Genomic DNA, 22,082 nt, shown 5'->3' on the forward strand with positions numbered 1-22,082 from the left:
AGCGCTGTACAGCAGTTAAAAATATAATTTAATTCCATTTAAACGATAATTAGAGAGAAGATAATTATACGTACACTTCAAATCAACAAGGAAAAATATCGTGAAATGCGGAAAAAGTAAAGTTGAATTGATTCGAAAACTGCGAGACGTCAAATAGATTCTCAGTCGTTTAACGACAAACGTCAATGTTTTTACAGACAAAAAATAAACGTAAAAAACGTACCTAGAGGAGGTAATTTCAGGACTTCAGACTTGAAAGCAATAATTAAAATATTAGGGCTAATTTGTACGAAAGTTCGTCCTTTGTTTTCGTGGCTGTTAACAGCATAAATGGACTGACAAATATATTTCGAAAAACTGCTTATCTGCGGCAAAATATCAAGGAAGACTAGAAGATAAGGCCGGCCTTTCGCTTTTTTACGAAATAAAATCTGTAAGAAATATTTTCTGCGTTTAAGATCTACTAATTCCACAGAATCAGCGAATCGCTAAACAGAGTATTTAGGATATAGACGAAACAAGTAGGCAGTATTTTACAGTCAATATGACCTTTAATTATTTCTTTTTTTTTTGTTTCAACGTTCATATACTTATTATATTCTATATAACGTAATACTATTCTTGGGTTTCAAAAGAAAGCGACGAAAATACAAGTTAACGCGGAAAATGGATAAGACAAAAGGAGCAAACTATTATTGGGCACATAATGGTAGAATTACGAGCCAAAAAGATAGAATCAGGCTAGATACTAACCAGAGCGAGCCTAGAGTAGAAGTGATGACGCTTTCTGTATGAATGGATTCAGTATATCCTCAAGTTTTAATATTTACAGCATATATTCTCTCTTTCGACCGATACGGTCTCCTATCTCTGGTTTGCCATGAGACAAGAAGCGATATAAGAGTACACGATAAAGCTTTTAATTACATACAAATATTACATGAAATCAAATATGAGGCCTATTTTATCTTCTACCAGGCAAGCAGGGCGGCTTTATCTGCAGAAAAGTTCAATTCTGCAACGCGCAGACCTAATCTTATCATGGGTTTGTACAATATTTAAACTGTCCAAAACTGTTAAAAGAACAACAACATGAAATCTCTTGCAATTGCACACAACAAAATCGCCTTGCTTGCTATGAGTCACAGTTCCTTTACTTTCAGCGCTTTTCGACAACCGCGAGACGGATCGAGGAAAAGTAAATACTTAAGGGGAAATTTAAGGTACGAGCACGTATTAACAATATTTTCTTTCCCTTTTCGTCTTGTTTAGTGTTCATATACAGAAACAGTTTTTAGGTGCCGCAATATTGAGCGGCACGAAGTGAAGAGGTATGGTTTTCTCGCGAACTTTCTCGTTCAACAAGGTTCGCTGGTCGTTCCTCTGTGCTGTAGGCTCGTTTCAGTACTTGCATTTCTGTCGCAAAGTTCTCTTTCTTTCATGTCTTTCTTGTTCTTTACGAAGCGTTTATCGAGACCGAAGGCGGCGCAGGTAGATAACTCGACGGGTTCGGTGGAGTCGAAGAAATAAGCGGGCCATATAGACCGGGGTGTAAGGCGGGAATACCACTCATAGAGGGCCTTGAAAACGCAGTCGGTGTGTGAATTGTTGGACTTAAAACGGGGCTGATCATGCTCGATACTACATTTCCTTGGCTCAAACTAGGCATTGAGTCGCGACTGCTCAGAAGCTTGTCTTCGCCTCCGTGTTTTTGTTCCTGCTTAACGCCTTTGGACTTGTTCTTGTTCTTTGACGAGACTTTTCTGTTCCTTGTTTGAATACCGTCTTTCTTCATTGAGAGCGGGCGGTTAACCTTAAGGAATTGAAATGAAAGAATCAGCGACTGCCATAGGCAACAACAAAACCTCATTAAGACGAATATGAATGTTTTAATCCCTTGCGTTAACTAGGAAATCTGTGCGTTTTGTTTCGGCTGACGTTCAATGATAAATTGTGTTTTCCTTTTGCCGCTTGTTTCCCGGTCATGCATGGATAGAAATCTACGAAACACTTTTAAAAGTCAGTGGAAAAGTGAAATTCGATGAGACAATTCAAAAGCACACACTGGCATGTTAGAGTTTTTACTTTTCTGAAGTGAAAAACTCGAGAAAAAATGAGCAAAACGAGAGAAAAGTTGTCATTTCGTGACTTACAGAAGCTAATAAGTACACTCTCCATTTTTCCATTAGCAGCGGAAATTGGATTATGATGTGAAGTGACGCGAGGATGAAAAAAAAAACGATCTCAAAATCTAAGCATAATGATCTATTTCCATCGCCCGTTATTGATAAAGAAAAAAAATCTGCTTTACTTCTAGACCATTGAACTAAACTACTAAATCATTTTAAAAGAGAAAAATAGTTTAAACACTCTTTAGTATCAAAAGCCATTCCCCTCTTGCAGCGATCCATTGTTCTAGAATGTGCACTTCATGAATTTGCAAAATCAAATCGGCTGTAATTGCATTCCCCAAAAATTAAACGATCTTCAGGAAAATTTGCCGAACGGAATAGGCTTGAGTTGATTTCGTTTCGTAGCAACCGGTTGTAATTCGCTGAATTTCTTTCTTTCGTGAAGTTTAACAAGCCTTCTGAAACAAAAGGCTGTCCATACGTTTTACAGGGGCCTTTTAAATGAAATACAATGGTACGAAAGGCAGGTGGTAGTCCGTTTTAAATACCAAGGATCAATTCTCTGAAGAACCTTGTCTAAAATGTTTTAATTCTACAGAGCTAAATGAATTTGTTCTTTACGGTGAACGGATTGCCTTTTCTTTTTTTATCGATGCATACAAGAACAAAAGAATATAAGTAAAAAAACAGTTTCCAAATTAAAAATTCATACAGTTAAGTAATTCATTATATATTGAGACAACAGAAAAATAAAAAGTCCCTTCGCGTAACAAAAAAAATGAGGAAGCTAGACTGATCATCTAATAAACAGATGCACAAAAGTATTTTGACCGCAATTATACCCCGGCGTTTTGCTTAAAAGCTGAAAAACTAGACATTTGTTCACTGACTTATGAAAAGACATCACAACATAACAAATATTAAACTCTCATTATGTGGGTAATGCACAGGAAATAGGGCAAAATCTAATTCTACTCAGCGAATAAAAGGAAGCTATTAACTCGATATAACCGACAAGTTTGATGTTTGAGCTAAAATTCAAGCCCCCGCCCCAGACAAAGGGGTTTCGCCTATGAAAGCTGGTTTTCTGACAATTAAATTAAGGCAGGAAATAAGGATTCTGTTAAGTTTAAACTTTTGCACGTGGATTTTAACGGACAAACAACTCATTAAACATTAAATACACGACCATTTAATTAGCATGGCATTTCCAGCTTTTAGCAAGCTATTGAGAAGGTGTGACGAAGCTGTGTTTTTTGAATCGTGTAAAAGAAATTACGAATGTATACAAAGCATAACAAAACCCTACTGTTTGCTGAAAGAAGCCCGCCGCGTGAAAAACTGCTGGCTCGCGCTTGGATGTACTTCAAACAAAAGTGATTGAACATGTAAAAATATTTACAAGCCTCGAAAAAAATCGGAAGCAAAACAGAAAACCGCATTACGCTTTTACTCAAAATAACTTAACCGGATATTGAGATGAAATTACCACAACTTTCCTAAAGACTAATTGACGAGCTTTGTAATAGAAGTATAATCAACATACATAACGGCAGCGAGAACAGCTGTACAAGGTCTCAGAGAAACTGTGTAGGGACTGTCCGTCAAAAGAGCGGTCGACATTTTACTCAATAAATGAATTGCCCAGCTAATTTGCATTGCAAAAACACTTTTTTTCCAATATCGACGTTAACAGAAAACTCCGAAAAATACTTCTTTTCACGAGACTAGCGATTTTCATGACGAAGTTCCTTATCTCAAACGAAGGAAATTCGCGTTTTCTATCGTCTTAGAACTATATTTGTTTATCGTTTCGTAAGCCATTAAGCACACATGAATTTGAGATAGACCGATAAATAAATCAAGAAACCTACCAGTTATCGCCAATCATCTTATCTTTTGCGCTTATTACGTTCTTACAACGCTTTTATTTTCTCTGAGAAATCTTTTTCTAGCAAACAGTAGGCGCGTGTTCGCGTTCTCAAGAAACACGCGCGTGCGCGGATCACTCGCAATCACTTACCGCGTGAAGTTTCCAATAAAGTCCACACGCATTGCAAACAGGGTCTCCGTTTTGGTTGCGTCGCCATAAAGTAGTTTGTGTGGTATGGCAATTAGCGCACGAAGTCCCCGCTCTGCGGGCAGCCGACTATTTGGAGCAAACAGAAAGAAAAAAAAATTACAACTCAGAAAGAGAGAAACCTCGCAATTCACAAAAAGGGATTGTTTCAAACTACGCCAAACCCGTAATAAGCTTGTTTAAATGCAATTTGTTCTCAGGGGTTTCTTTACTCCATAAATAGCAGTTAAGGGTTCTGTTAAAGGCGATGACAAGCCATGGTTTCTTTGGCTTGAAACAGTGACAACGTCTGCTTTTAAATGCCGAATTTGAATGAAAAGAAACATGGATTTTGTGGTTGGCATAGAATGCCTTTCCTTTTAAAATTTAATCAAATCCCGTGCAGGCAAGAAAGGAAAAAAATATCATTAAAAGTTCTTACGCCCTAGAAAAATTTTTAGTAGGAAGAGCAACATTCAGATTCCTCTCCTAGATCGAGCCTTGAAGTTATCAATCAATATTGAAAAGGCTTTGAGAATTTACACACTGTTTCCTTTCAGCGATTGTAAACGCCCCGGGTAAACCGTCAGATTTTTTTTTAAGAGCGAAAATTTGCAAAATGATTTCGTACGTCTTACATTTTCTATGAATGGAGGGAAAAGGGAAATAAAGGAAGCTTAAGGAAAGGAAAGCGACTCTTTCAGGTGTCTTAAGCCGGGTATAAAACCTAACATATACTCACCAATCTTCTTTTTGGCTTTATTAAAGGTCGACTGGAGCCATTCATTTTATGGTACAATCCACAGGCATTACACAGATAATGCCCACCGCCATCTCTGCGCCATAATGGAGTTGAAGTAGCTCCGCAATTCACACATTCGCGCCCGTCGGCTGATTGAAAAGACGAACAACCAAAAATCAGTTGACGACCAACGTTCCTTGTTCCTTCTATCTTGTTTAATGGCAACCACTCGCGATAAAGAGAAAATTTACCGATAACGAAAACAAACAGGCGCCTGAATTTAATTCGTGTTGCGTGTGAGCTTCTCTTTGTGAGATCGAGCTAGTCGTGTTTCTTGAGGTAAACCGATTCGTGAAAGGTCACACTTAACGAAAACATAAATATTATACAAACGATCTTTGCCCACTTTTTTCTGTCTTATTACAAACAATCTTGCAGTCCCTTGGCTACTAAATCAACTACAGGGAATTCTCCTCTCAGTTAAAGATGAGCCGTAGAAACGTCAGTAAATTAGAGATTCCTTAGTCGAACTTCTATGGTTACCGTTTCAGTATTTCGCGGTGGTTACCATCTTTAACGTAAAATTATTGATAAACAGAACAAATGATTTACCAGTTTACTGTAAGGGGTTTCTGAAAGCAGGAATGCCGCTGCAGTAAGAACCAAGTCTCAAACAGTTAAATGACCGCACGGTAATTAGATTTATTAGGGAAATAATTAAGACTTCCAATTTACAACAGGCGTGAAAGAAATTTTGCGGAAAGAGAAACCTTTGCTCACGCAGCTTTTTTAGAAGAAAACAAAGCTAATCTCGCTGGCAAAGTGGCATTTTGGAGATAATTCGATTTGGCGATTAGTTTTTGTTTGCTCGAGTCTAGATTTCACTAACCTGAATTCGATCGGCTCTTGGTTCTGTTTCTAGGAAAGTTTCTATTCGCCATAAGGCCTGACAAACCCGGGATTGCTCCGAAAGAGGACATATTTAGCTCTGAGCCAACGTAATGTGGGAGAGCCTGAGGAGGATAACCCGCGAACGTTGTCGCATCGGGCCTTGGGGATACAAGCGGCATTCCGGCTTTCAAACGAGCCTTCTTTTCACTACCGTAGCTGAAAATATCGCCTCCAATAACTCCGTTCTCACTTGTATTATCCTTTGGTGGAGTCGGTGGGAAAGGGAACAAGTGCGCTGAACTGTGAGACAGGGACATGGAACCTGAAACTGCTGACGGAGGCATCGAAACGGGAACAGGACTCGGTCGATGGCCTTGCTGGAAAGACGGACACCAAACTGACGCTGGATTCGGCGTGGAACAACCGTGCGACATGAGACCAGGAGCCGGCTTGCTTTCAATCCACTGTATTGGAGTGTGAAAGTGCGGTCGGCAAACCTGGCCAGACGGAACGCGAGCCGTAGGCAAGAACACTCGACTGCAGCTTTGTGGACCAGATTGGCCTTGAGGGTCTTGAAACGCTGTAGGTCCGTGCGCGGGCATTTGGCAAATTGAAGGACGATAAGCACGGCCGCCAGGAGTGTATGACCAATTTGCAGCGTTTCCTGAGCTGTCGAGGTGGTGAAAGAAGACGTCCACTTCGTCTGGTGGCAAGAGTTGGTTCGTCTCAACCAAATTCATATTGTTCCCTGCACAGTTCGAGGCTGTGGGCTGCATTCTTTCGCCAGCGTGTGGGTTTTCGTGTTGTTGGCTAAGAGCCGGGTGAATCCATCTATGTTCAGAGGCTGTACCTTCCATCTTCAAAGTTGCGACTCTAGAAAAACCTTCAAGAGAACAGAGGTGTTGCTCAGAGCAAATAAAACACAAAACTGTCAGAGTAGCATAAATTTAAATGGTTTAATAAGTCCCAAAACAATAACTACAGGAAATAATGGGTAAAAGGAATTTTATTGTCATGCCATTATATTCAATGGGAACTTCGGCTAACAGCGCAAGACGTCAAAACGAGAGCGTGTATCAGCGAACGGAAGTTCCCATTCACAGTTTTACGCGTAAAATGTAGGTTCCGCAATTTTATCTGATGAACACACTCAGAAAAACTGTAGAAGCCATTCAAACAGATATGGAATATCTTCAGGGCCCCTAACACACAAAAGGAGATCTCCCAGGCTGTAGGGAACGATGATGGGGCAGATAAGGCGTTAAAATAAAGTGAGGCATTAGCTTTGTTAGAGTTGAGCCGCGCGCAAACTTCACGGGTACGTGACAAGAGAGAAAAAAATATTCCCGAAATTCACATGAAAAAACGCGCCATCACAGCGCACCTACTGAAAAGAGTGTCCTTGACGCATAGAGGGCCGGTGAAAAACCTTTAAGGTGTTTTGTAAATACCTCACTGTTGAGTCTTATGGGCTAAACCCCGCAATGCACAAGCTGAGATGTGGTGTCTGGTTATATTCAAACAATGTTTGAAAGGTTTTGTAAGCAAACCAGAGCCAGAGTACGCTCCCGCTTGGCTGGCGCCAAGTGGCCTGCTTGTACACACATACGAAATGACAGGTCAACAAGTTGACCAATCAGCGCCGGCCATCGTTGACATTTTGTTTGATTCTCCTTTTCATTCAAAGCTTCATTGGTACACAAATCAAACAATCGATTCTTCTGCTAAGTGATCTGTCAATCACGCGCTTGGGTTCCATGTAAAGTTTTCAAACAGTGAATTAGCGGTAATTTTTTTACGTGAGGTCTGCTAAACATCTAATGCCACGTGACGAATTGAGGCGCGCGAGGATTTTGGCAAGTACTTCCAGAAAACAAGATGCACTTCAAAGATTGTGAAAGTCAAACACGATCTTTGGTTCGCAACTGAACAACTGAAAAATACACAACTCTTCAAAGTCAGATGTAAATTTAGATCAGAGGCCAAAAAGATTTGTTACTTATCAATCTAACATCAACCTCTTTGACTGTATTTGTTATCATTTATATGCTTTTCTTACAAGCGATAAAATAATATCCTATTTGACGAGTAGAAATTAACGGCTTTGCTGATCCGCATTAGCGCTGCTCGAGTGGTTTCTCTTGTCGTGGTAAGAATACATCCCGTTGAGTCTGTTTGCCAAGTGTGTTTGATCAAGCGGGTCCCTGGGTGCTATTCGATGGCCGCATCCGCCATTACAGAGCGTACAAAAAACAACATGGGTGTTTTGCTTTAGAACTAATTACTAAACGCCGTGTTCCGATTGGCTGTAATGTTAAGTCTATTGTTAAGACAGGTGGAACGTGACCGCAAGATATAGCTGATAACAAAGATAAGCTACTCGCGGACTTTATTGCGTATTCCAGGGCTTGTTATCAGTGTAAATGTTTGCAAACGAAAACCTCTTTACGGATGATTGGGAATAAATTGAACTCTTATTCCACTCTCAGGCACCCGTCTGTCGTGCAGCTCCTTCCTTGTAAAGCGCTACCCAGTTATCGTAGATTGATTGTGACCTTTCGCACAAACGGTATGAATAGAATGACAATGTAATTGGCCAGTGTTATCTGAGTCTCAAATTTTCAACAATGTTTCTGATTTGCGTGCGTGGCAGCGGATCCAGCAGACAGCAAGACGCTAGCGAGCAGCCTGTTTAAACGAGATCAAAGATCTCGAAACTTCAAGTATTTCCCCGGCGACCTCCGGAGTGCAGTGGTATGACCGGGCAAAACAGAAAAAAATCCCCAAGTGGACCGCTTTTTTCTATCGTTGATCGAATTCCAGCCGAGTTTGTATCTTGGATAATGAAAATATTTATACTTTTATAATCACAAAGCAGCAGAAATTCGTAAACAAGCAATAAACATAATCGCTATAATCACGCCGATTACCTAGACAGTACAAAGTTTGAACATGGTGATAAGAAACGAATCTATCATGCAATTTACACTCCACTGCGAGAGAGCTCAAAATCCGCATGTATACAAACGCGCGTGCAATGATATTGAAAACTATACCAAGTAATATTAGGCCACAATAGGTTCAAGTAGGTACTGGGAAAAAAAGAAAAATACTTGAATGCTGAATCATTAAAAACTTTTTGCGTCCCACCTGCCGGTACAATATGAAACACAATCAAACTATAGACATAGTGTTTACTTAGTGCGGTTGTGGACATTCCCACGTGCCAAATGAAACGAACAAGAAATCGACCCCTGCCTTGCTCTGCTTCAGTAAACTCAACTAATCTTCCCCTTTACGTGATGCTCTTAAACATCTCCCTAGAGACTCTATATACCTCTGGTATTTTCACTTTATCAACATTTCAATTATTTTCCATTATAAGTTATAAATTTTTAAATCCAAATACATCTTAGGATAACGAGAAATAAAGATAACCCTTTTATGAGAAAGAATAATAGTTTTTAAAAGAAATTAGTATATTTATTTCAACAATAAAGCAAGGTATCTCTAGTAAAAAATAATCATTCTTGACTGAACAGACGAAGCGATATCCTGTACAAAATCACGTTAAGATTCTACTACAAAAACACCTAGTTGCGAGAGCACAAAAGCATTTGCACCTTCAAAATGAGTAAAGTTATTTAATCGTAATTAAGATCGGAAAATTGAATTACTTATTCGGGCCAAAAGAAATAACTTCTTTCTTAAATAATGTATGTTCAGCAGTGGGCCTCTGCGCGTGCGGTTAGTTCAATTTATCGCAACTTTGGGCGAAGAAAAGAAAAATTTTAGTACCGCAGACAGAATGTTCCCTCAGCTTTGAAAACGGAGAAAAAAAAGTGTATTGCATTTCCCAAAACACGTCTGTTTACCTTGTTTGATGGGAGACTGGTTGCACTACTGGGGATCGCACTTCAATGTACCGAGTTCATATATCTATAAATTAAGGAGCATAAAACATTTACCAGGAAACGGGGGCTTTCGAAGGCTCTCCGGAAAGGCTCTTCCATAAATTAAGGGACACAGGCTCCCCAAGATGCAGTTGTCGTGGTTAACAGCCTCCACAGACATGGTATATGCTCTAAAATTGACGCAGAGTAATAGCTGCGGGCGCGAGTCAACTTGCTCCAGGGACCGCGGCCTTCACCGGACTCTTGATGTAGTTATGGTAGCGAAAAGCTATATCTATCAGTACACATGCTCTAGACTAAATCCTTAAACACACATGCATCGCTTTGGTGGAGAGATAAAGTCAAAATAGGAAGGGGTTATCAGTGTAATATTCTCTGTTGCCTTTGTGTACGCTAGCGATGAAATCTTTTGTATAATCGCCAACAAGCTTGATTGCGTTTCTATTTCTGAAAACACACAACTGTTTATTACCGATTCGTTCTGTTTTGGAAATTTATCTCTTGGAAATCATAGAGCAGTCAAAGCCACCGCCCACAACAAAGGCAGAAAAAAAGGGCTCAATCTCGGCGTCGCGGGTACGAAATTTCCCAAGACTCATGAACTGCATCAGGGTGATAATTTGAAAACCTTACAAACAGGAAACTCCGTTTAACTTTATCAGATATAGAGGTGTCGTATCTGGCTCGCATACTGTGCAGAACCTTGTACAGTATCACTAGATCGCTTAAACGATCAATTTTATATCTTGGGGCCGAACTACAGGATTTAAAAGTACTCTCGACAGGGTAGATCGATAAAGCTGGTATCGCGATAAAAACGGATCAAAGCCTCATAAAAGCAGGCCAAGCTGTAGAAAACCCAGGAAAACCATTTCTGTCGACAGATCGGCAGATCTGCACAGAATTTGCATTTGGGAGCGCGCTGTAACTTTTCTTTCCACCAAAACATAATAGAAAACACGGAAAAAACATATCTTTGCCTTGACAAAAACAAAGACCGTAAAATGATATATTTTCACAGAGGCAAGATAGTTTAAAGCTGTGTGATATATCGTTGGTAAACAAGATGAATATCGAGCCTTCCCGGCAGTTTGGAGTCGACAAACATGTAGGAATTTTTGCCATCTGCAAAAGAGTTCTATTCGAACGCGGTAGGTAACTTATGATTTTATATTTCATCGTTGGAGGGCTTTAGACTGTTATATTTTTTAATGAAAAGGAAGGGGTGTACTTTGACAAAACCCAGGAAGCATTTGGGAAGGAAATGAGAAATATGCTGACAATATGAGAAGCGTGTTCCTCCACCACAGGAATCTTTTCAAAAGAAGCTGGAAGAAATGACGATAAAATCCCGCTTCAAAACGTATTTAGAAACAATCAATTTAAATGTCACAGCGTTTAATGTCAAAGGCATCCGTCAGTTGGTGAAAAATATTAAACTGGTGATTAAAAGACTCAATCAGAATCGCTCGTGTTACTTAAACAACTGGACGGGGAGTTGAAATAAGTCAGAGATGAAATCATCTTGCTTGATTTCTTGTTTCGATAATGGTGCTGCGAGACAGCTAACAGATACAAACCAGACTTTGGGCTTGATTCTTTACCACACAAGTGTATCGAGTGTAATCATGATTAGTCTCATCACAACTGCTGAAATCTAAATCAAGGAATAGCATTGAATGATAAAGAGGCTTTGCGTTTTTCCTGAACCGTTTTATCTGGTTAAGCCTAACGTTTAATTCCCGAAATAAGATTGGCAAAAGGCCTGCCGTACCTCCGCCACAGGAAATTCTTCGATCTTTATTTGGGTCTCTTGCAACAATCCAGTTTGAAGAATCGTTCTATCTTTAGCGCAGTTTAATATCGGAGAAAAAATCGATTCCAGTGACTCTTAAGCTATATGTTTGATGTTGTTAACATAAATCACATTCATTCATGTCTGTGATATCGGGCCAGAATACATATTGAAATTAAAAATAGACTTTCAAGATTGAACAGAACGTGACCTCAATCAATCGCACCAGTTCTTAAGGGCTTTTAGATGAACTTTCACTATCTGACTATTAATATAAAAGAAACGTTAGCTCCACACAGTTACAAATATCTTGCCTTAACTAACAAGTATCGAAATCATGTCCTCTTCGTAAACACTGCTCTTATCTTCAAGGAAAACCAACAAAAGGTTAACCTAACAAAAACTCGAGAACAAAAAGGGATAAATCTAGGTCGAACAAATGACACAAGAAAATTTCCATAACAATGAGCTTTAGCAAACCAAGAGCACTTGTAAAACCGGCAACGCGTTAAACCAAAAGATATTGAACACAGTATATCTTACAAAGAACCAAACTTCAAAACTCAAAATCTTTGAGGCTAAAATAAGATTTTATGGATTTACTTTCGTTTACCAATGTTTTCGAAATATTTTCTTTCGGGGCAAACTTTTACGCAAGCAAATTATGGCCTTCTTGCAAGCCGGATTCATCTTATCTATAATAAGTAATTTTCGATAATTTACTTGTCCTTAATATTCATCATCTCGAAACGGAAGGTTGAAAATTGGCAAATTGAAAACGATCCACTGTGGGTAACGGAGCGAGAACTTTCTATCAAAAGCTTTCCTTAAGAGTTTTTTGTGATTTAATTATTTGAGCCTAGCTAGGCGTACTTGAAATTGAGCCTCTCTGCATTCTAAACGGCTCTCAAAGAAGGATTACTTTTTGACAAAAACGGTCACGAAACGATAATTTAATTTGAGCATAAATGCCTTATTTTTAAGCCGATTCACCTTGCTCAAGCCAAACATAAGAATCTCTTGAACTCTGAAAGGCGAATTACTAGAATGAACAGAAGAGGTTTTCTTTCTGTCATAGAAAAAGGAGCGTTGTAGAACTTAAGTTTGCGAACTCTAGAAGAGAGGTAGCCATAAAATTCGTTGAAATTATGGTAGATAAATTTGGAATCACGATTTAGCCATTAAATCTTAAGTTATAGTTACATTCGCTACAGAACTATCGAAACAGCCGACACTGTACCCTCAACCGTTGTGGCGTGATCGAGGGATAAATTTGTCTAGAAGCAAATCTGAATGGGTTAAAATAATACTTATACAGCAGAAAAGTCAAGTTTCCTTCCATTAGAAAAGTTCTCCCGTGAAAGTAGCAACTTGTAGAACAAAGTTTAATCAAAATGAGTTGTCGCTTCGTGATCGGTTTTTCTTGTAGTGAATAAACAAAGAAATGGACGCGTGCTCACGTTACCCGAGAAGAATAAATGTTTCTTAAACTACAGGATCTTTTATCTTGAAAATTTGCTTAAATTTTAGGGGCGAATGACCCGGAACACTCTATATGCTTTTGTGCCTTTGTTCAAAGGCTACAACAGTTAATATTTTATAAACGTGCTGCATTTGATCTCACGAATGTTTTTAGGACGGTACATTATGCCTCAAACACCCAGCAGGATGGATCTTCTACGAAATGCCTCAGATGGACACGAGCTCGCCCAAAGCATTTTATAAACTGGTCTGTCAAAGTCACGTCCATTTTCTGAAGTAGCCGTGTGAAATAACATTTTTGGCTCTAATGGAAAAATTCTTTGGAGGTCTGAGTGGCGACAGAGAGTCGCTTGTCGGTGTCTTTGATTTCTCAACACTGAGATCGACACTTCAACTGCTGCTGAGCAAAACGTTAGGCCAAGGTTCTGTACCCACCCTGGCGTTTATTTACCCAGCGCGAGTACTCTACACCAAAACCAAATTCTCAGCAATTTGCTACAAATGTAGCGGAGACTGGACAAAATTTTCTCCGATTGAGATAAAAAGGATGGTGGTTTGCAGCCGGAAATGCCATTGAACTGTCGATATGAGTAGCCACGTTCCCCTCGAATGCCCGCCTGAACTAAACCTCACGTCACTTCATGAGCCTCGCTCTAACTTATCAATCACTCTATCTAAAATCGATAATTGCATAATTATCACGTTTTAGATCTACCTTCCATACTGACTGATGTGAATATGTACCTACCATAGATTGTATCGACTCTCTAACTTTTGGAAGGAACGGTTGGAAAACAAACGCTGAAACGTTCACGACGCATGTTAAAGTTTAGTTGTTGTCGTTTACTCTTCCTTGAATCGCTTCGCACCTTTTAATACCATCACCACATGGTGTAAAATGCACTTGTGTGCAGCCCAGAATTTATTTCCCACTGATGCTCTAAATAATTCATTTTATGTCGTCTGTTCTGATTTCCCACCCTTTTCGTGAAAAAACTCAATAATCCGGCGATTCAATGGTAACGACTGTTTATTCAAAGGAAGCCTTGGATAAATATTTCTCGATATTTGAACAAACCTTCGCTGATAGGATTGTTAGAAGTGTGAACATTTCCCACCCCCTTCATTGGCGAAAAGTTACGAAAGAAAAACTTTGGCACGTTCTTTGATACTAGTATTCATGTCGTTCTTAGGAATCTGTTCAGGCATTAATTTTTTATGATACTGACCATTCGGCCTCAATTTGCTTTTAATTGAATCTTCGTAAACGCATTTTGGGTATTTTTTATGAAGATGGAACATCCACTGTCACTTCGGTGCTTGTCTTTGGTCAATTTCTTGTTACAGTGTACTTGTATAATGGCTTCGCGACGGAAGGGAGGCCGCGTATCAATAGCAAAACATAATAGCGGTCCATAACAACAACCTAAGTAACTTGTAGCAAGCGGTAACAGATAATTGCTCAATCGAAACATAGAAACACCCCGGTTCTAAGTTTAGTACAACGAGTCCAATATCGGAAGGCACTAATGTCCTTGGTTCTCAACAGACTTGCGAAAGCCTCAAGCAATTAGCCAAGCGGTTTTGCCAATATGACAACGTAGCATCTGCGGCAAGAACCGAGGGCAAAAAAGCTGCCTAATGAAAAATAGAAGTAATTTTATAATGGAACAGCTTTTGTCCCGCGCGTGCTAATCTGTGCATAAGTGATGAACCAAGCCATCAGATTCTCACACACTTCTAATGGTTTGATAATAGGCTTTTTCTTCGTTTTGTATTGTACCAGCTGCCTCTGACTCTCGGAAATTAAGCACTTGAATATAATATATTTTCTTCTCGCTGACATAACGTCGCACTGAAAACCTTGTAGTGGAAGATTCGCAGCTTTTACATGGCACTACAAACTACATAAGCTCGCTATCTTTTCGAGTTTGCAAAATCAACTGAAGAACGGAACTGCGATATTGGATTATCGACAGTACTTAGCGATAAGGAGGGCGCGTTTTATTAATATACTGCGAGAGTGATGTGTAGGTATTTACTCGAAATCGGTTTGTTTTTTTCGCTGAGCGAAGCTTGCAGTCTTATCGAGATAAACTCATCAACCTCCCGGTGCGATCGTGCAGATACAGCAATTTTCATTGATCTGTATGATTAAACGGAGTCAAAATCTATCTTTTGGCACTACAGGGAGCTTGTTCTACTAAATTAGCCTATACACAGAGTGACTGAGAGAGTTACTTCAGCCGCGCTCCAGAGACCTCTTGCACCTTCAAGTTTAAGAAATCGCTCAACTGAAGCAAACCACCAAAAAAATACAGATCTCCAACAAACTAACGAACGACGAACAAAGGTAATCGGATTACCTTAACGCAAGTAAAAACAAAAGCTACTCACCTCGCTGGTGATTTATTTGTTCAACGAGCTCCGTCGCTACACTGACTTTTTCAGCTCAGAAAGGTACACTTTGAAAGTCCGGGCTAGAGTTACATTCTATTTATATGACTTCTGCGCTTGGGCGCCAATTGGGCGCCAAGTGAACCGGTCTAATTCACTGCTTTGTCTATCGTACACATGCTTTGCAACGCCGACTTCTAAGCACGCAAGATGTAACTGAAATCTCCACAAAATCTCCCGATTTCTTCCCCGTATTACCTGCGAATAATCCGAAGCAGTGATGCGAGTTTGCTCCGATACCTCACAAGTCGAATCGACTACTCAAGTGTGACGTACTTTGCACGAATCCGTTGCCGCGCGAAGCGCTGGCGCCGAGATTGTGTATTACGCTGTAAACGGTCTGATTGAATCCATTCGTTAGGCAAGGAACTTCGAAACGCCGCAAGATGGCTTCTTGAAAGCGCGGGCTTTCATATTCACCAGCTCTGTGCAAAATCGGAGAGAACCGCAGCGAACGAAGTGATAAATTTCACACTTGAATCGCAGTTAACGTTACCTGTCAGGGAATGCCCCGATTACCAACGGAAATCGAAATTGGTCCCGTTGACATTCCCTGAGGGTGGGTAAGTGAGACATGCAACTAGAGGAAACCCAAAATTTAGCGTCAAATACCAAAAAAACCTGAGGCCTATTAATTTTGGTTTAACCAAGAGTTGACAGACTTCAGTTTTTGGGATATTGATCCGGTGAACGACCTGTGGTGTAAGCTTTAAATATTTCTTTTCAAATCGATCTCTTATACATTACTATTCAATAGGGCATTTTTCGTTAGTTCACCTGAAAAAACAGAAAACAAGATCTTGTTTTTTTTTAAACCATCATCTACATACCAAAACACATCCAATGTGGCCCAAATTTGATTGAAAAATGCTGTTGAAATTTAATTACAAGACACAAGAACTCTGTTTTTAGTAATAATTGAGAGCTAAACCCGCAAACAAGACGTTTTTAAACAAGGAAGACGACTGAAACGCAAAAATCATTTGCCAGTCCCACAATTTTTCAACACAACTTGTGATTTATTTGCTTAGTTCTTCCCAACCATTAATGGAAGTAAGTCAAACTCAAACAGAGGTTTTGGTAAGTGACGTTTTTTGACCAGAATAAAATGATGGCATTACTAATTATAAATGCACTGTCACTTTTTGAGCAAATTCTTCTGTCCATCTGGCTCTGCAAGAGCCACAAATCCTGTTTAGGTATACAAATTCGCCCACCTACGGTAACTAAATAAAAAAATGCCTCCATAAAACTAAGAACAATGACAAATTAATGAGCCTTTACGGAGTTTGTAAACACTGTATTCTGACACATACACACAAAATAAATCTACAAAGACCATACTTTAGACATCTGGATGGCTAAACTACCAAAACGCCATTACCCAGTGAGCATTTATTTTAATTTCCTCGCCGACTCTCTTCATTTTCCGCACAAACGTTGCGCTCGTAACGAGATCCTTTCATTTTGACATTGATATGTTCTATATTAGAAATTGTTTAAATTTCTGCCTCTTCTCCCAAGACTGGTGACGCCTAAGGTTATTTGGCGAATTCATACTTCAGCCTTGTTGTTACTTTACATTCAGAAGGCGGGGTTTGTGTGCAACTGGAAAGTTCTAATTGAAATCCGCGTTCCTGTCAAAGGGCATGTTTCCAGATTTTTTTCCTGAAGTTTGCAAAACTGTTACATTTCAGAACAGGAACCTCATCCTTACCATTCGTCGTATGAGATGATCGGTTAAATCAGTGATATTTATCTTTTCAGAGCTAGGAGATCACTCTCTGTAAAGCGAAATCGAGGTTAGCTTGACTCTTTGAGTTGTTCTTACTGACCCTTCTTATTCACTCAGGACCGATCCTTCATCTGCTATATTTTGTAACAAAGACAATCAAGGCAATATATTGCAGACTTTTATCCTGCGAAACACGCAAACAGCCGTTCGAAAAAGTACAACTCCAAAATATTCTAAGCGACCCGGTGTAATCATTTTCACATTGATAACTCTTAGCTTATATAAATTATTAAATCATGATATCTTTGAGAGGTTTTCCCGGGATGCATATTACACTGGATATAGTTTGCATCACTGTAGAAGTCTGTATACTGGACGTCGATTGTCCTTGGAAATGTTTCGCAACTCGCAACAGTAAACATTTGTTGCCGCATTTGCGGGAAGATTAACATAGGAAGGATTTAATGCTTGGCCACGCATTTCCTTAAAGCCTTTTAAACCATATAAAATGTAGTTTCCGCCCTAAATACCATGTCCTACCCGACTACCTCAAAACTCTTCAAGCGCCTAAAAATTTCGTATTTTGGAGTCATTACTCTTAAAATAACAAGCTTCATCTTATAAAGCACCTTAGCGGGTTTATCTAAGATTTCCGAGGCAGATATTAAGGCTTACGTTTCATAACAGGAATCTAGAATCTCACCTCAGGAAAGATTAGAAGCTTTTGTGAATAATTTGGTTTATCTCATTCAGATGTGAAAGCCCGACTTCTCCTGGTATACAAAATTCAAGTGTTTGCGTTTAAGTTTAATAGTGTGAGAGGTGTCAAAAAATTTGATTTGTGGAAAAAAAGCCGAAAGGTCATTCAAACTGAAACGAAAAATCCAAAACAAAGACCCTTGGTGCAAATTTTTCTGACAAGGAATATTTCAAAATAAAAGAAATCTTTCGATCAAACGACTGAAAAGTTGAGAAATTCACTCACCGTTTTCAGGAGAAGTCAAAAATGGGCGAGAGATGGAAAGAATAAACTTGCGTCTCTGTTCTGAAATTTTCCCCACAATGACTCAGTACTAAAAAAAGGAGATGCGATTAACTGAGGAAATTGAAACATTCGTCGTATATTTATAAAACATATCAACCACATAATATAATGGGACTGTTTTACTATGCATAGACTGAGAACCAATCTCTTTCGCATTACATTCTGGCGCGAGCCACCAACCCACGTGACCACATGAAAGCTTCGAGGGCAGATGGGTTGCATCAGGCGGGCTCGAATTTGAATCTGGCTTTTCTTTTCAAAGAAAAATAAAGACTTGATTTAAAATTGATGGATTAAAAGATTTCTCCAGTAATTCATTTCTACATATCGCGCCGCTAAATGAAATGGTTTTGCAGGGATTAATTTCTACGTTGAGTGCCAATCGGAATAGGGTTTGCGTGTCGGCAACATTTTGCGTGCTCGAGCTACGAGTGGGTTTTTCAGCTCTTGCTGAGGTGCGTTCAGTGTCAGATTTCATATTAAGCTTTGTACGACCTTTGTTAAGCGTACGCCCTTCTTAGCAACAAATCTATCCGTATTTTAAATTGTTCCCAAAATAATCCTGCGCTTAAAAAATTCTTCTCGATTTGTCATTTTTTGTCACATCTATAATTTGTCATAATATAATCCTTTTTCTGTTCATCGTTAAAAAACGGCAGAAAAGTGTGACATTTTAAAACCGGTGTTAGTTAACGGAGATATAAAGATATTTTCACCACTTTTTTATCGACAGGATTGCGAATAACTCGGGCGATATTTCTGTGTTTTGCTTTCAACTCAAGTGCGTTGTATGCGTGGCTATTTAATACAGGATTTATTCCTGCCCAAACCAAATCCGCACTGATGATCTTGAAGTCAGCTACTCAGCGAACCTCTAATTTCTTAAATTCAATAGGCTGAATGTTCCTTAATTCCTTTCATTACACAGGATCTGAGTCTTTAAAAAATACATATCTTAATGGACAAGAGGAAAACAGTAAACCATATCTAATGAAGTCGATATGTTTGCTTGTTATAAATCTATGAATGTGAAAAAAAGTCAGATAAGTTCGAAGTTAAGGACATGCCAACTAGAATGTTTCATCGAACTCCCAGGAAATTCCAGTCTTGTACAACAAATTAGTCAAAGTTATGAACACAAGAGTTTTAATTTCATAAAAATGGATTAAAACTCCTCGTAATATCCTGTTTTAGCACTCCTACGATCGACATTATGTCTCCTCTACCGAAGTTAGCTTAAACACAAATTCCAATCATTGGGTAGGAAATGTTCTTTGAATTGTCCAAAACACTCCGTGTCAAGTCCAGCCTATACTAAGGTGTAAACGCGGAGAATTTAACTGAGAAAGCACGTTTTAGAAAGAACACAAGGCGACGACCAGGGGCTTGCAAAAATGGAAGGACCAACTCTGGTGAGTTGACAGGCCTACTTAAAAAACCAACGGGGTAGTGCGATTTTTGTCGAATTTAAATAACACTTTAAGAGGATCAGCTATGATATATAAAACCTCGAAATGTAATCCGCTGCCTGGTTCAATCTGATCAAAGTATATAAAACATGAAAAGGGTTAACAAGTGAGGTTTAATTGAGAGATAAAGACTGCTTTTACATACAGGTTTGTCAAGGGCTTTTCTCTTACATCACGATATGGACTGTCAGGTTTTCGATCAATATTATGCTCATTTTAGATAAAGTCTTGTTATAGAGGATGCCATTTATATTTCACTGTTGTAGGAAAAAATCGTAAATAATGGTTTTGCGTAAATTTAACCCCAAGAAGTAAGAAACAAGTAAATATTATGATGAGTTTCTGAAAAACGAGAAGCCCTGAGTCAGCAGAAATGTCTTTGGCTGGAAGACCTTGAAGTTCGAAATGATCATGACTGTGGTCAAACATGAAAATTTTAACTGCCTGATTAGACATGTAGATATTTTAGTTTACAGCCCTATATCAGACATATCATTTTCTTCTCTAAACTCGTGTCTTCTTTATCGATAAGGCTCATAATGTTAAGCTCGTAAGAACGCCACAGACTCAAATAAAATATGTTCACATTAAGAAAATGTAAGAATCGGCTCTCACAGTGTAATCTTGGTGTTTAGGTCGATAGATTTATGTTTCTCTATCTGAAGTTTTCATTTAAAAGTAACATCTATGAAAGTGAACGACCTGACAACATTTATTTCATCACGATAATGTTAACACTTATGAGGAAAAGAAAATAATAAAAAGTTGAAAAATCCCACCTTTTTACCACCCGTTCGTCAGTGGAATTAATTTCTGTTGTTTAAATCAGGAGACGATAAGAGATATTGATGTCCAACTTGCTCTAGAGATCTGGCTTCTGGTTTGAAGGGCAAAAGCGATTTTGGTCAAGGGACGTTTTTCATTTTTTTTATAATCCAGTTGAACTTTTCAGTTATGCTAATAATCACATCATATCAGCACTCTTTCGGATCATCCTTAATTTGTTTATTTCAAAACCGGGGCGCGGCGATTTGAATTTTCAAATCCAGGAATATGACCACACTTAAAACCCACTTAGGAAGAAGCTTAGTTTTGGCGATTTTTTCCTCATAAACGCATTAATTTCTAATAAGGAAAAAAATGAGTTGAATACAAAAGCATTAGTGCAAAGAATAGCCGGACAAAGTGTGGTGATTTGAGTTGAATACGATTTTCATTTTCAATATTGATCATTGCACAACGTTTTAGTCTGTCAACAGCAGAGGCGATCCCATTGTACCTCTGATAAGAATCAAGGTATACATATTTCATAGAGGAAACGCATTTCAAAACGCTGCCATGACTTAGATTTCTCGATGAGATACGTTGTGTTTTGGCTTGTACGGCGCACTTTGCATACATAACACTGCCGCTGCGTACCGATTTCCGGAGTCACTAGTTCCATATGAGCTACAATCGAGCTCCGAGTATGAAAGCTCTTTGCTATCAATTGATCTGTTATCTGCTTTCCTTAAAGTTTTCATCTCGAGAGGAGATGAGCACTGAGAAATCTAATATCGGGTTTGTTTCCTGTTTTCTTAACTTTTCCTCTTAATCCGATGTTGGGAACTAAACCATTCAAGCGTTATTCTTTGTTTGAAAAACTTATTAAAGTCGAAACTTACTTTTTTGCGACTGGTCGAGTCGAAAAATATCTTAATTTCCGACTAAAACGGCGTATTTAATAATGAAAAAAAAAAATGATAATAACAAAATAATCACTTCCTTAAAAACGTTTTTAAAAATAAAAATGTCCTCGCTTGTCAACGGCAGCAATCTTATCAGTTTCACTCTAACTTTCGACATTAAAAATATTGAAAGCAAACTTACGTCCGCTTCTTCTAAACTGAACTTTAATCTTTTTCATTTTTCCCAAAGCCATTCAAATTCAAGCTCGTATTTTTTTCCTGCCCAAAAATACCATTTAGATAAATTGCTTGCAATGTTGATTTACGTTGTCTAATGATGCCAAAGCTTAGTTTTCTGTATTGGGAAAAAAAAAATCACCATCACTGTTTACATCTCTGCCGAACCCTTGATCAGTGTGATATATCTCACTTTAAGTGTCTTCACCGACACATCTTCTCTCACAATCTATCGCCCATTCAAAGATATCATGAATTATATCACTCTCTGAAATGATTCCTTTGATCAAGAAAGCACTCAGTTTAATTCGAAGTATACATACGTGATAGCTTCTCTGCTTCGAAACCGGCTTCAATGGGATATGCGTCACCAAAGTTACGTGGTAAGCCACGCATGAGCGTCAATGCACACACACGAACATGAAACATTAACGAAGCATGTTCGCGCTTTTCTCTT

General features: G+C 38.9%; 1 protein-coding gene across 11 annotated transcripts in view; it reads right to left on the minus strand.

The window, feature by feature from the left end:
• Nucleotides 1–531: 531 nt before the first annotated feature.
• The window catches only part of LOC140948596 (GATA-binding factor 2-like), a 32,970-nt gene continuing 11,419 nt past the window's right edge, over nt 532–22,082 (minus strand). Inside the window, exons 1-5 of one of the 11 annotated variants that reach the window (XM_073397859.1) lie at nt 20,501–20,655; nt 5,823–6,707; nt 4,934–5,082; nt 4,156–4,281; nt 532–1,813 (exon numbers count right to left, since the gene is read on the minus strand). In XM_073397859.1, coding sequence (XP_073253960.1) covers nt 1,457–1,813; nt 4,156–4,281; nt 4,934–5,082; nt 5,823–6,681 — 1,491 coding nt within the window. In that variant the 5' untranslated portion in view covers nt 6,682–6,707; nt 20,501–20,655 and the 3' untranslated portion in view covers nt 532–1,456. Of the gene's footprint in view, nt 1,814–4,155; nt 4,282–4,933; nt 5,083–5,822; nt 6,708–7,208; nt 7,409–9,699; nt 10,204–15,412; nt 15,663–18,192; nt 18,299–20,500; nt 20,656–22,082 lie in introns of those variants that run through there. The other 10 variants (XM_073397860.1, XM_073397856.1, XM_073397855.1 and 7 more) reach the window with 10 other exon arrangements.

This window comes from Porites lutea, chromosome 9 (genome assembly GCF_958299795.1).
Source record: "Porites lutea chromosome 9, jaPorLute2.1, whole genome shotgun sequence".
Lineage (NCBI taxonomy): Eukaryota > Metazoa > Cnidaria > Anthozoa > Scleractinia > Poritidae > Porites > Porites lutea.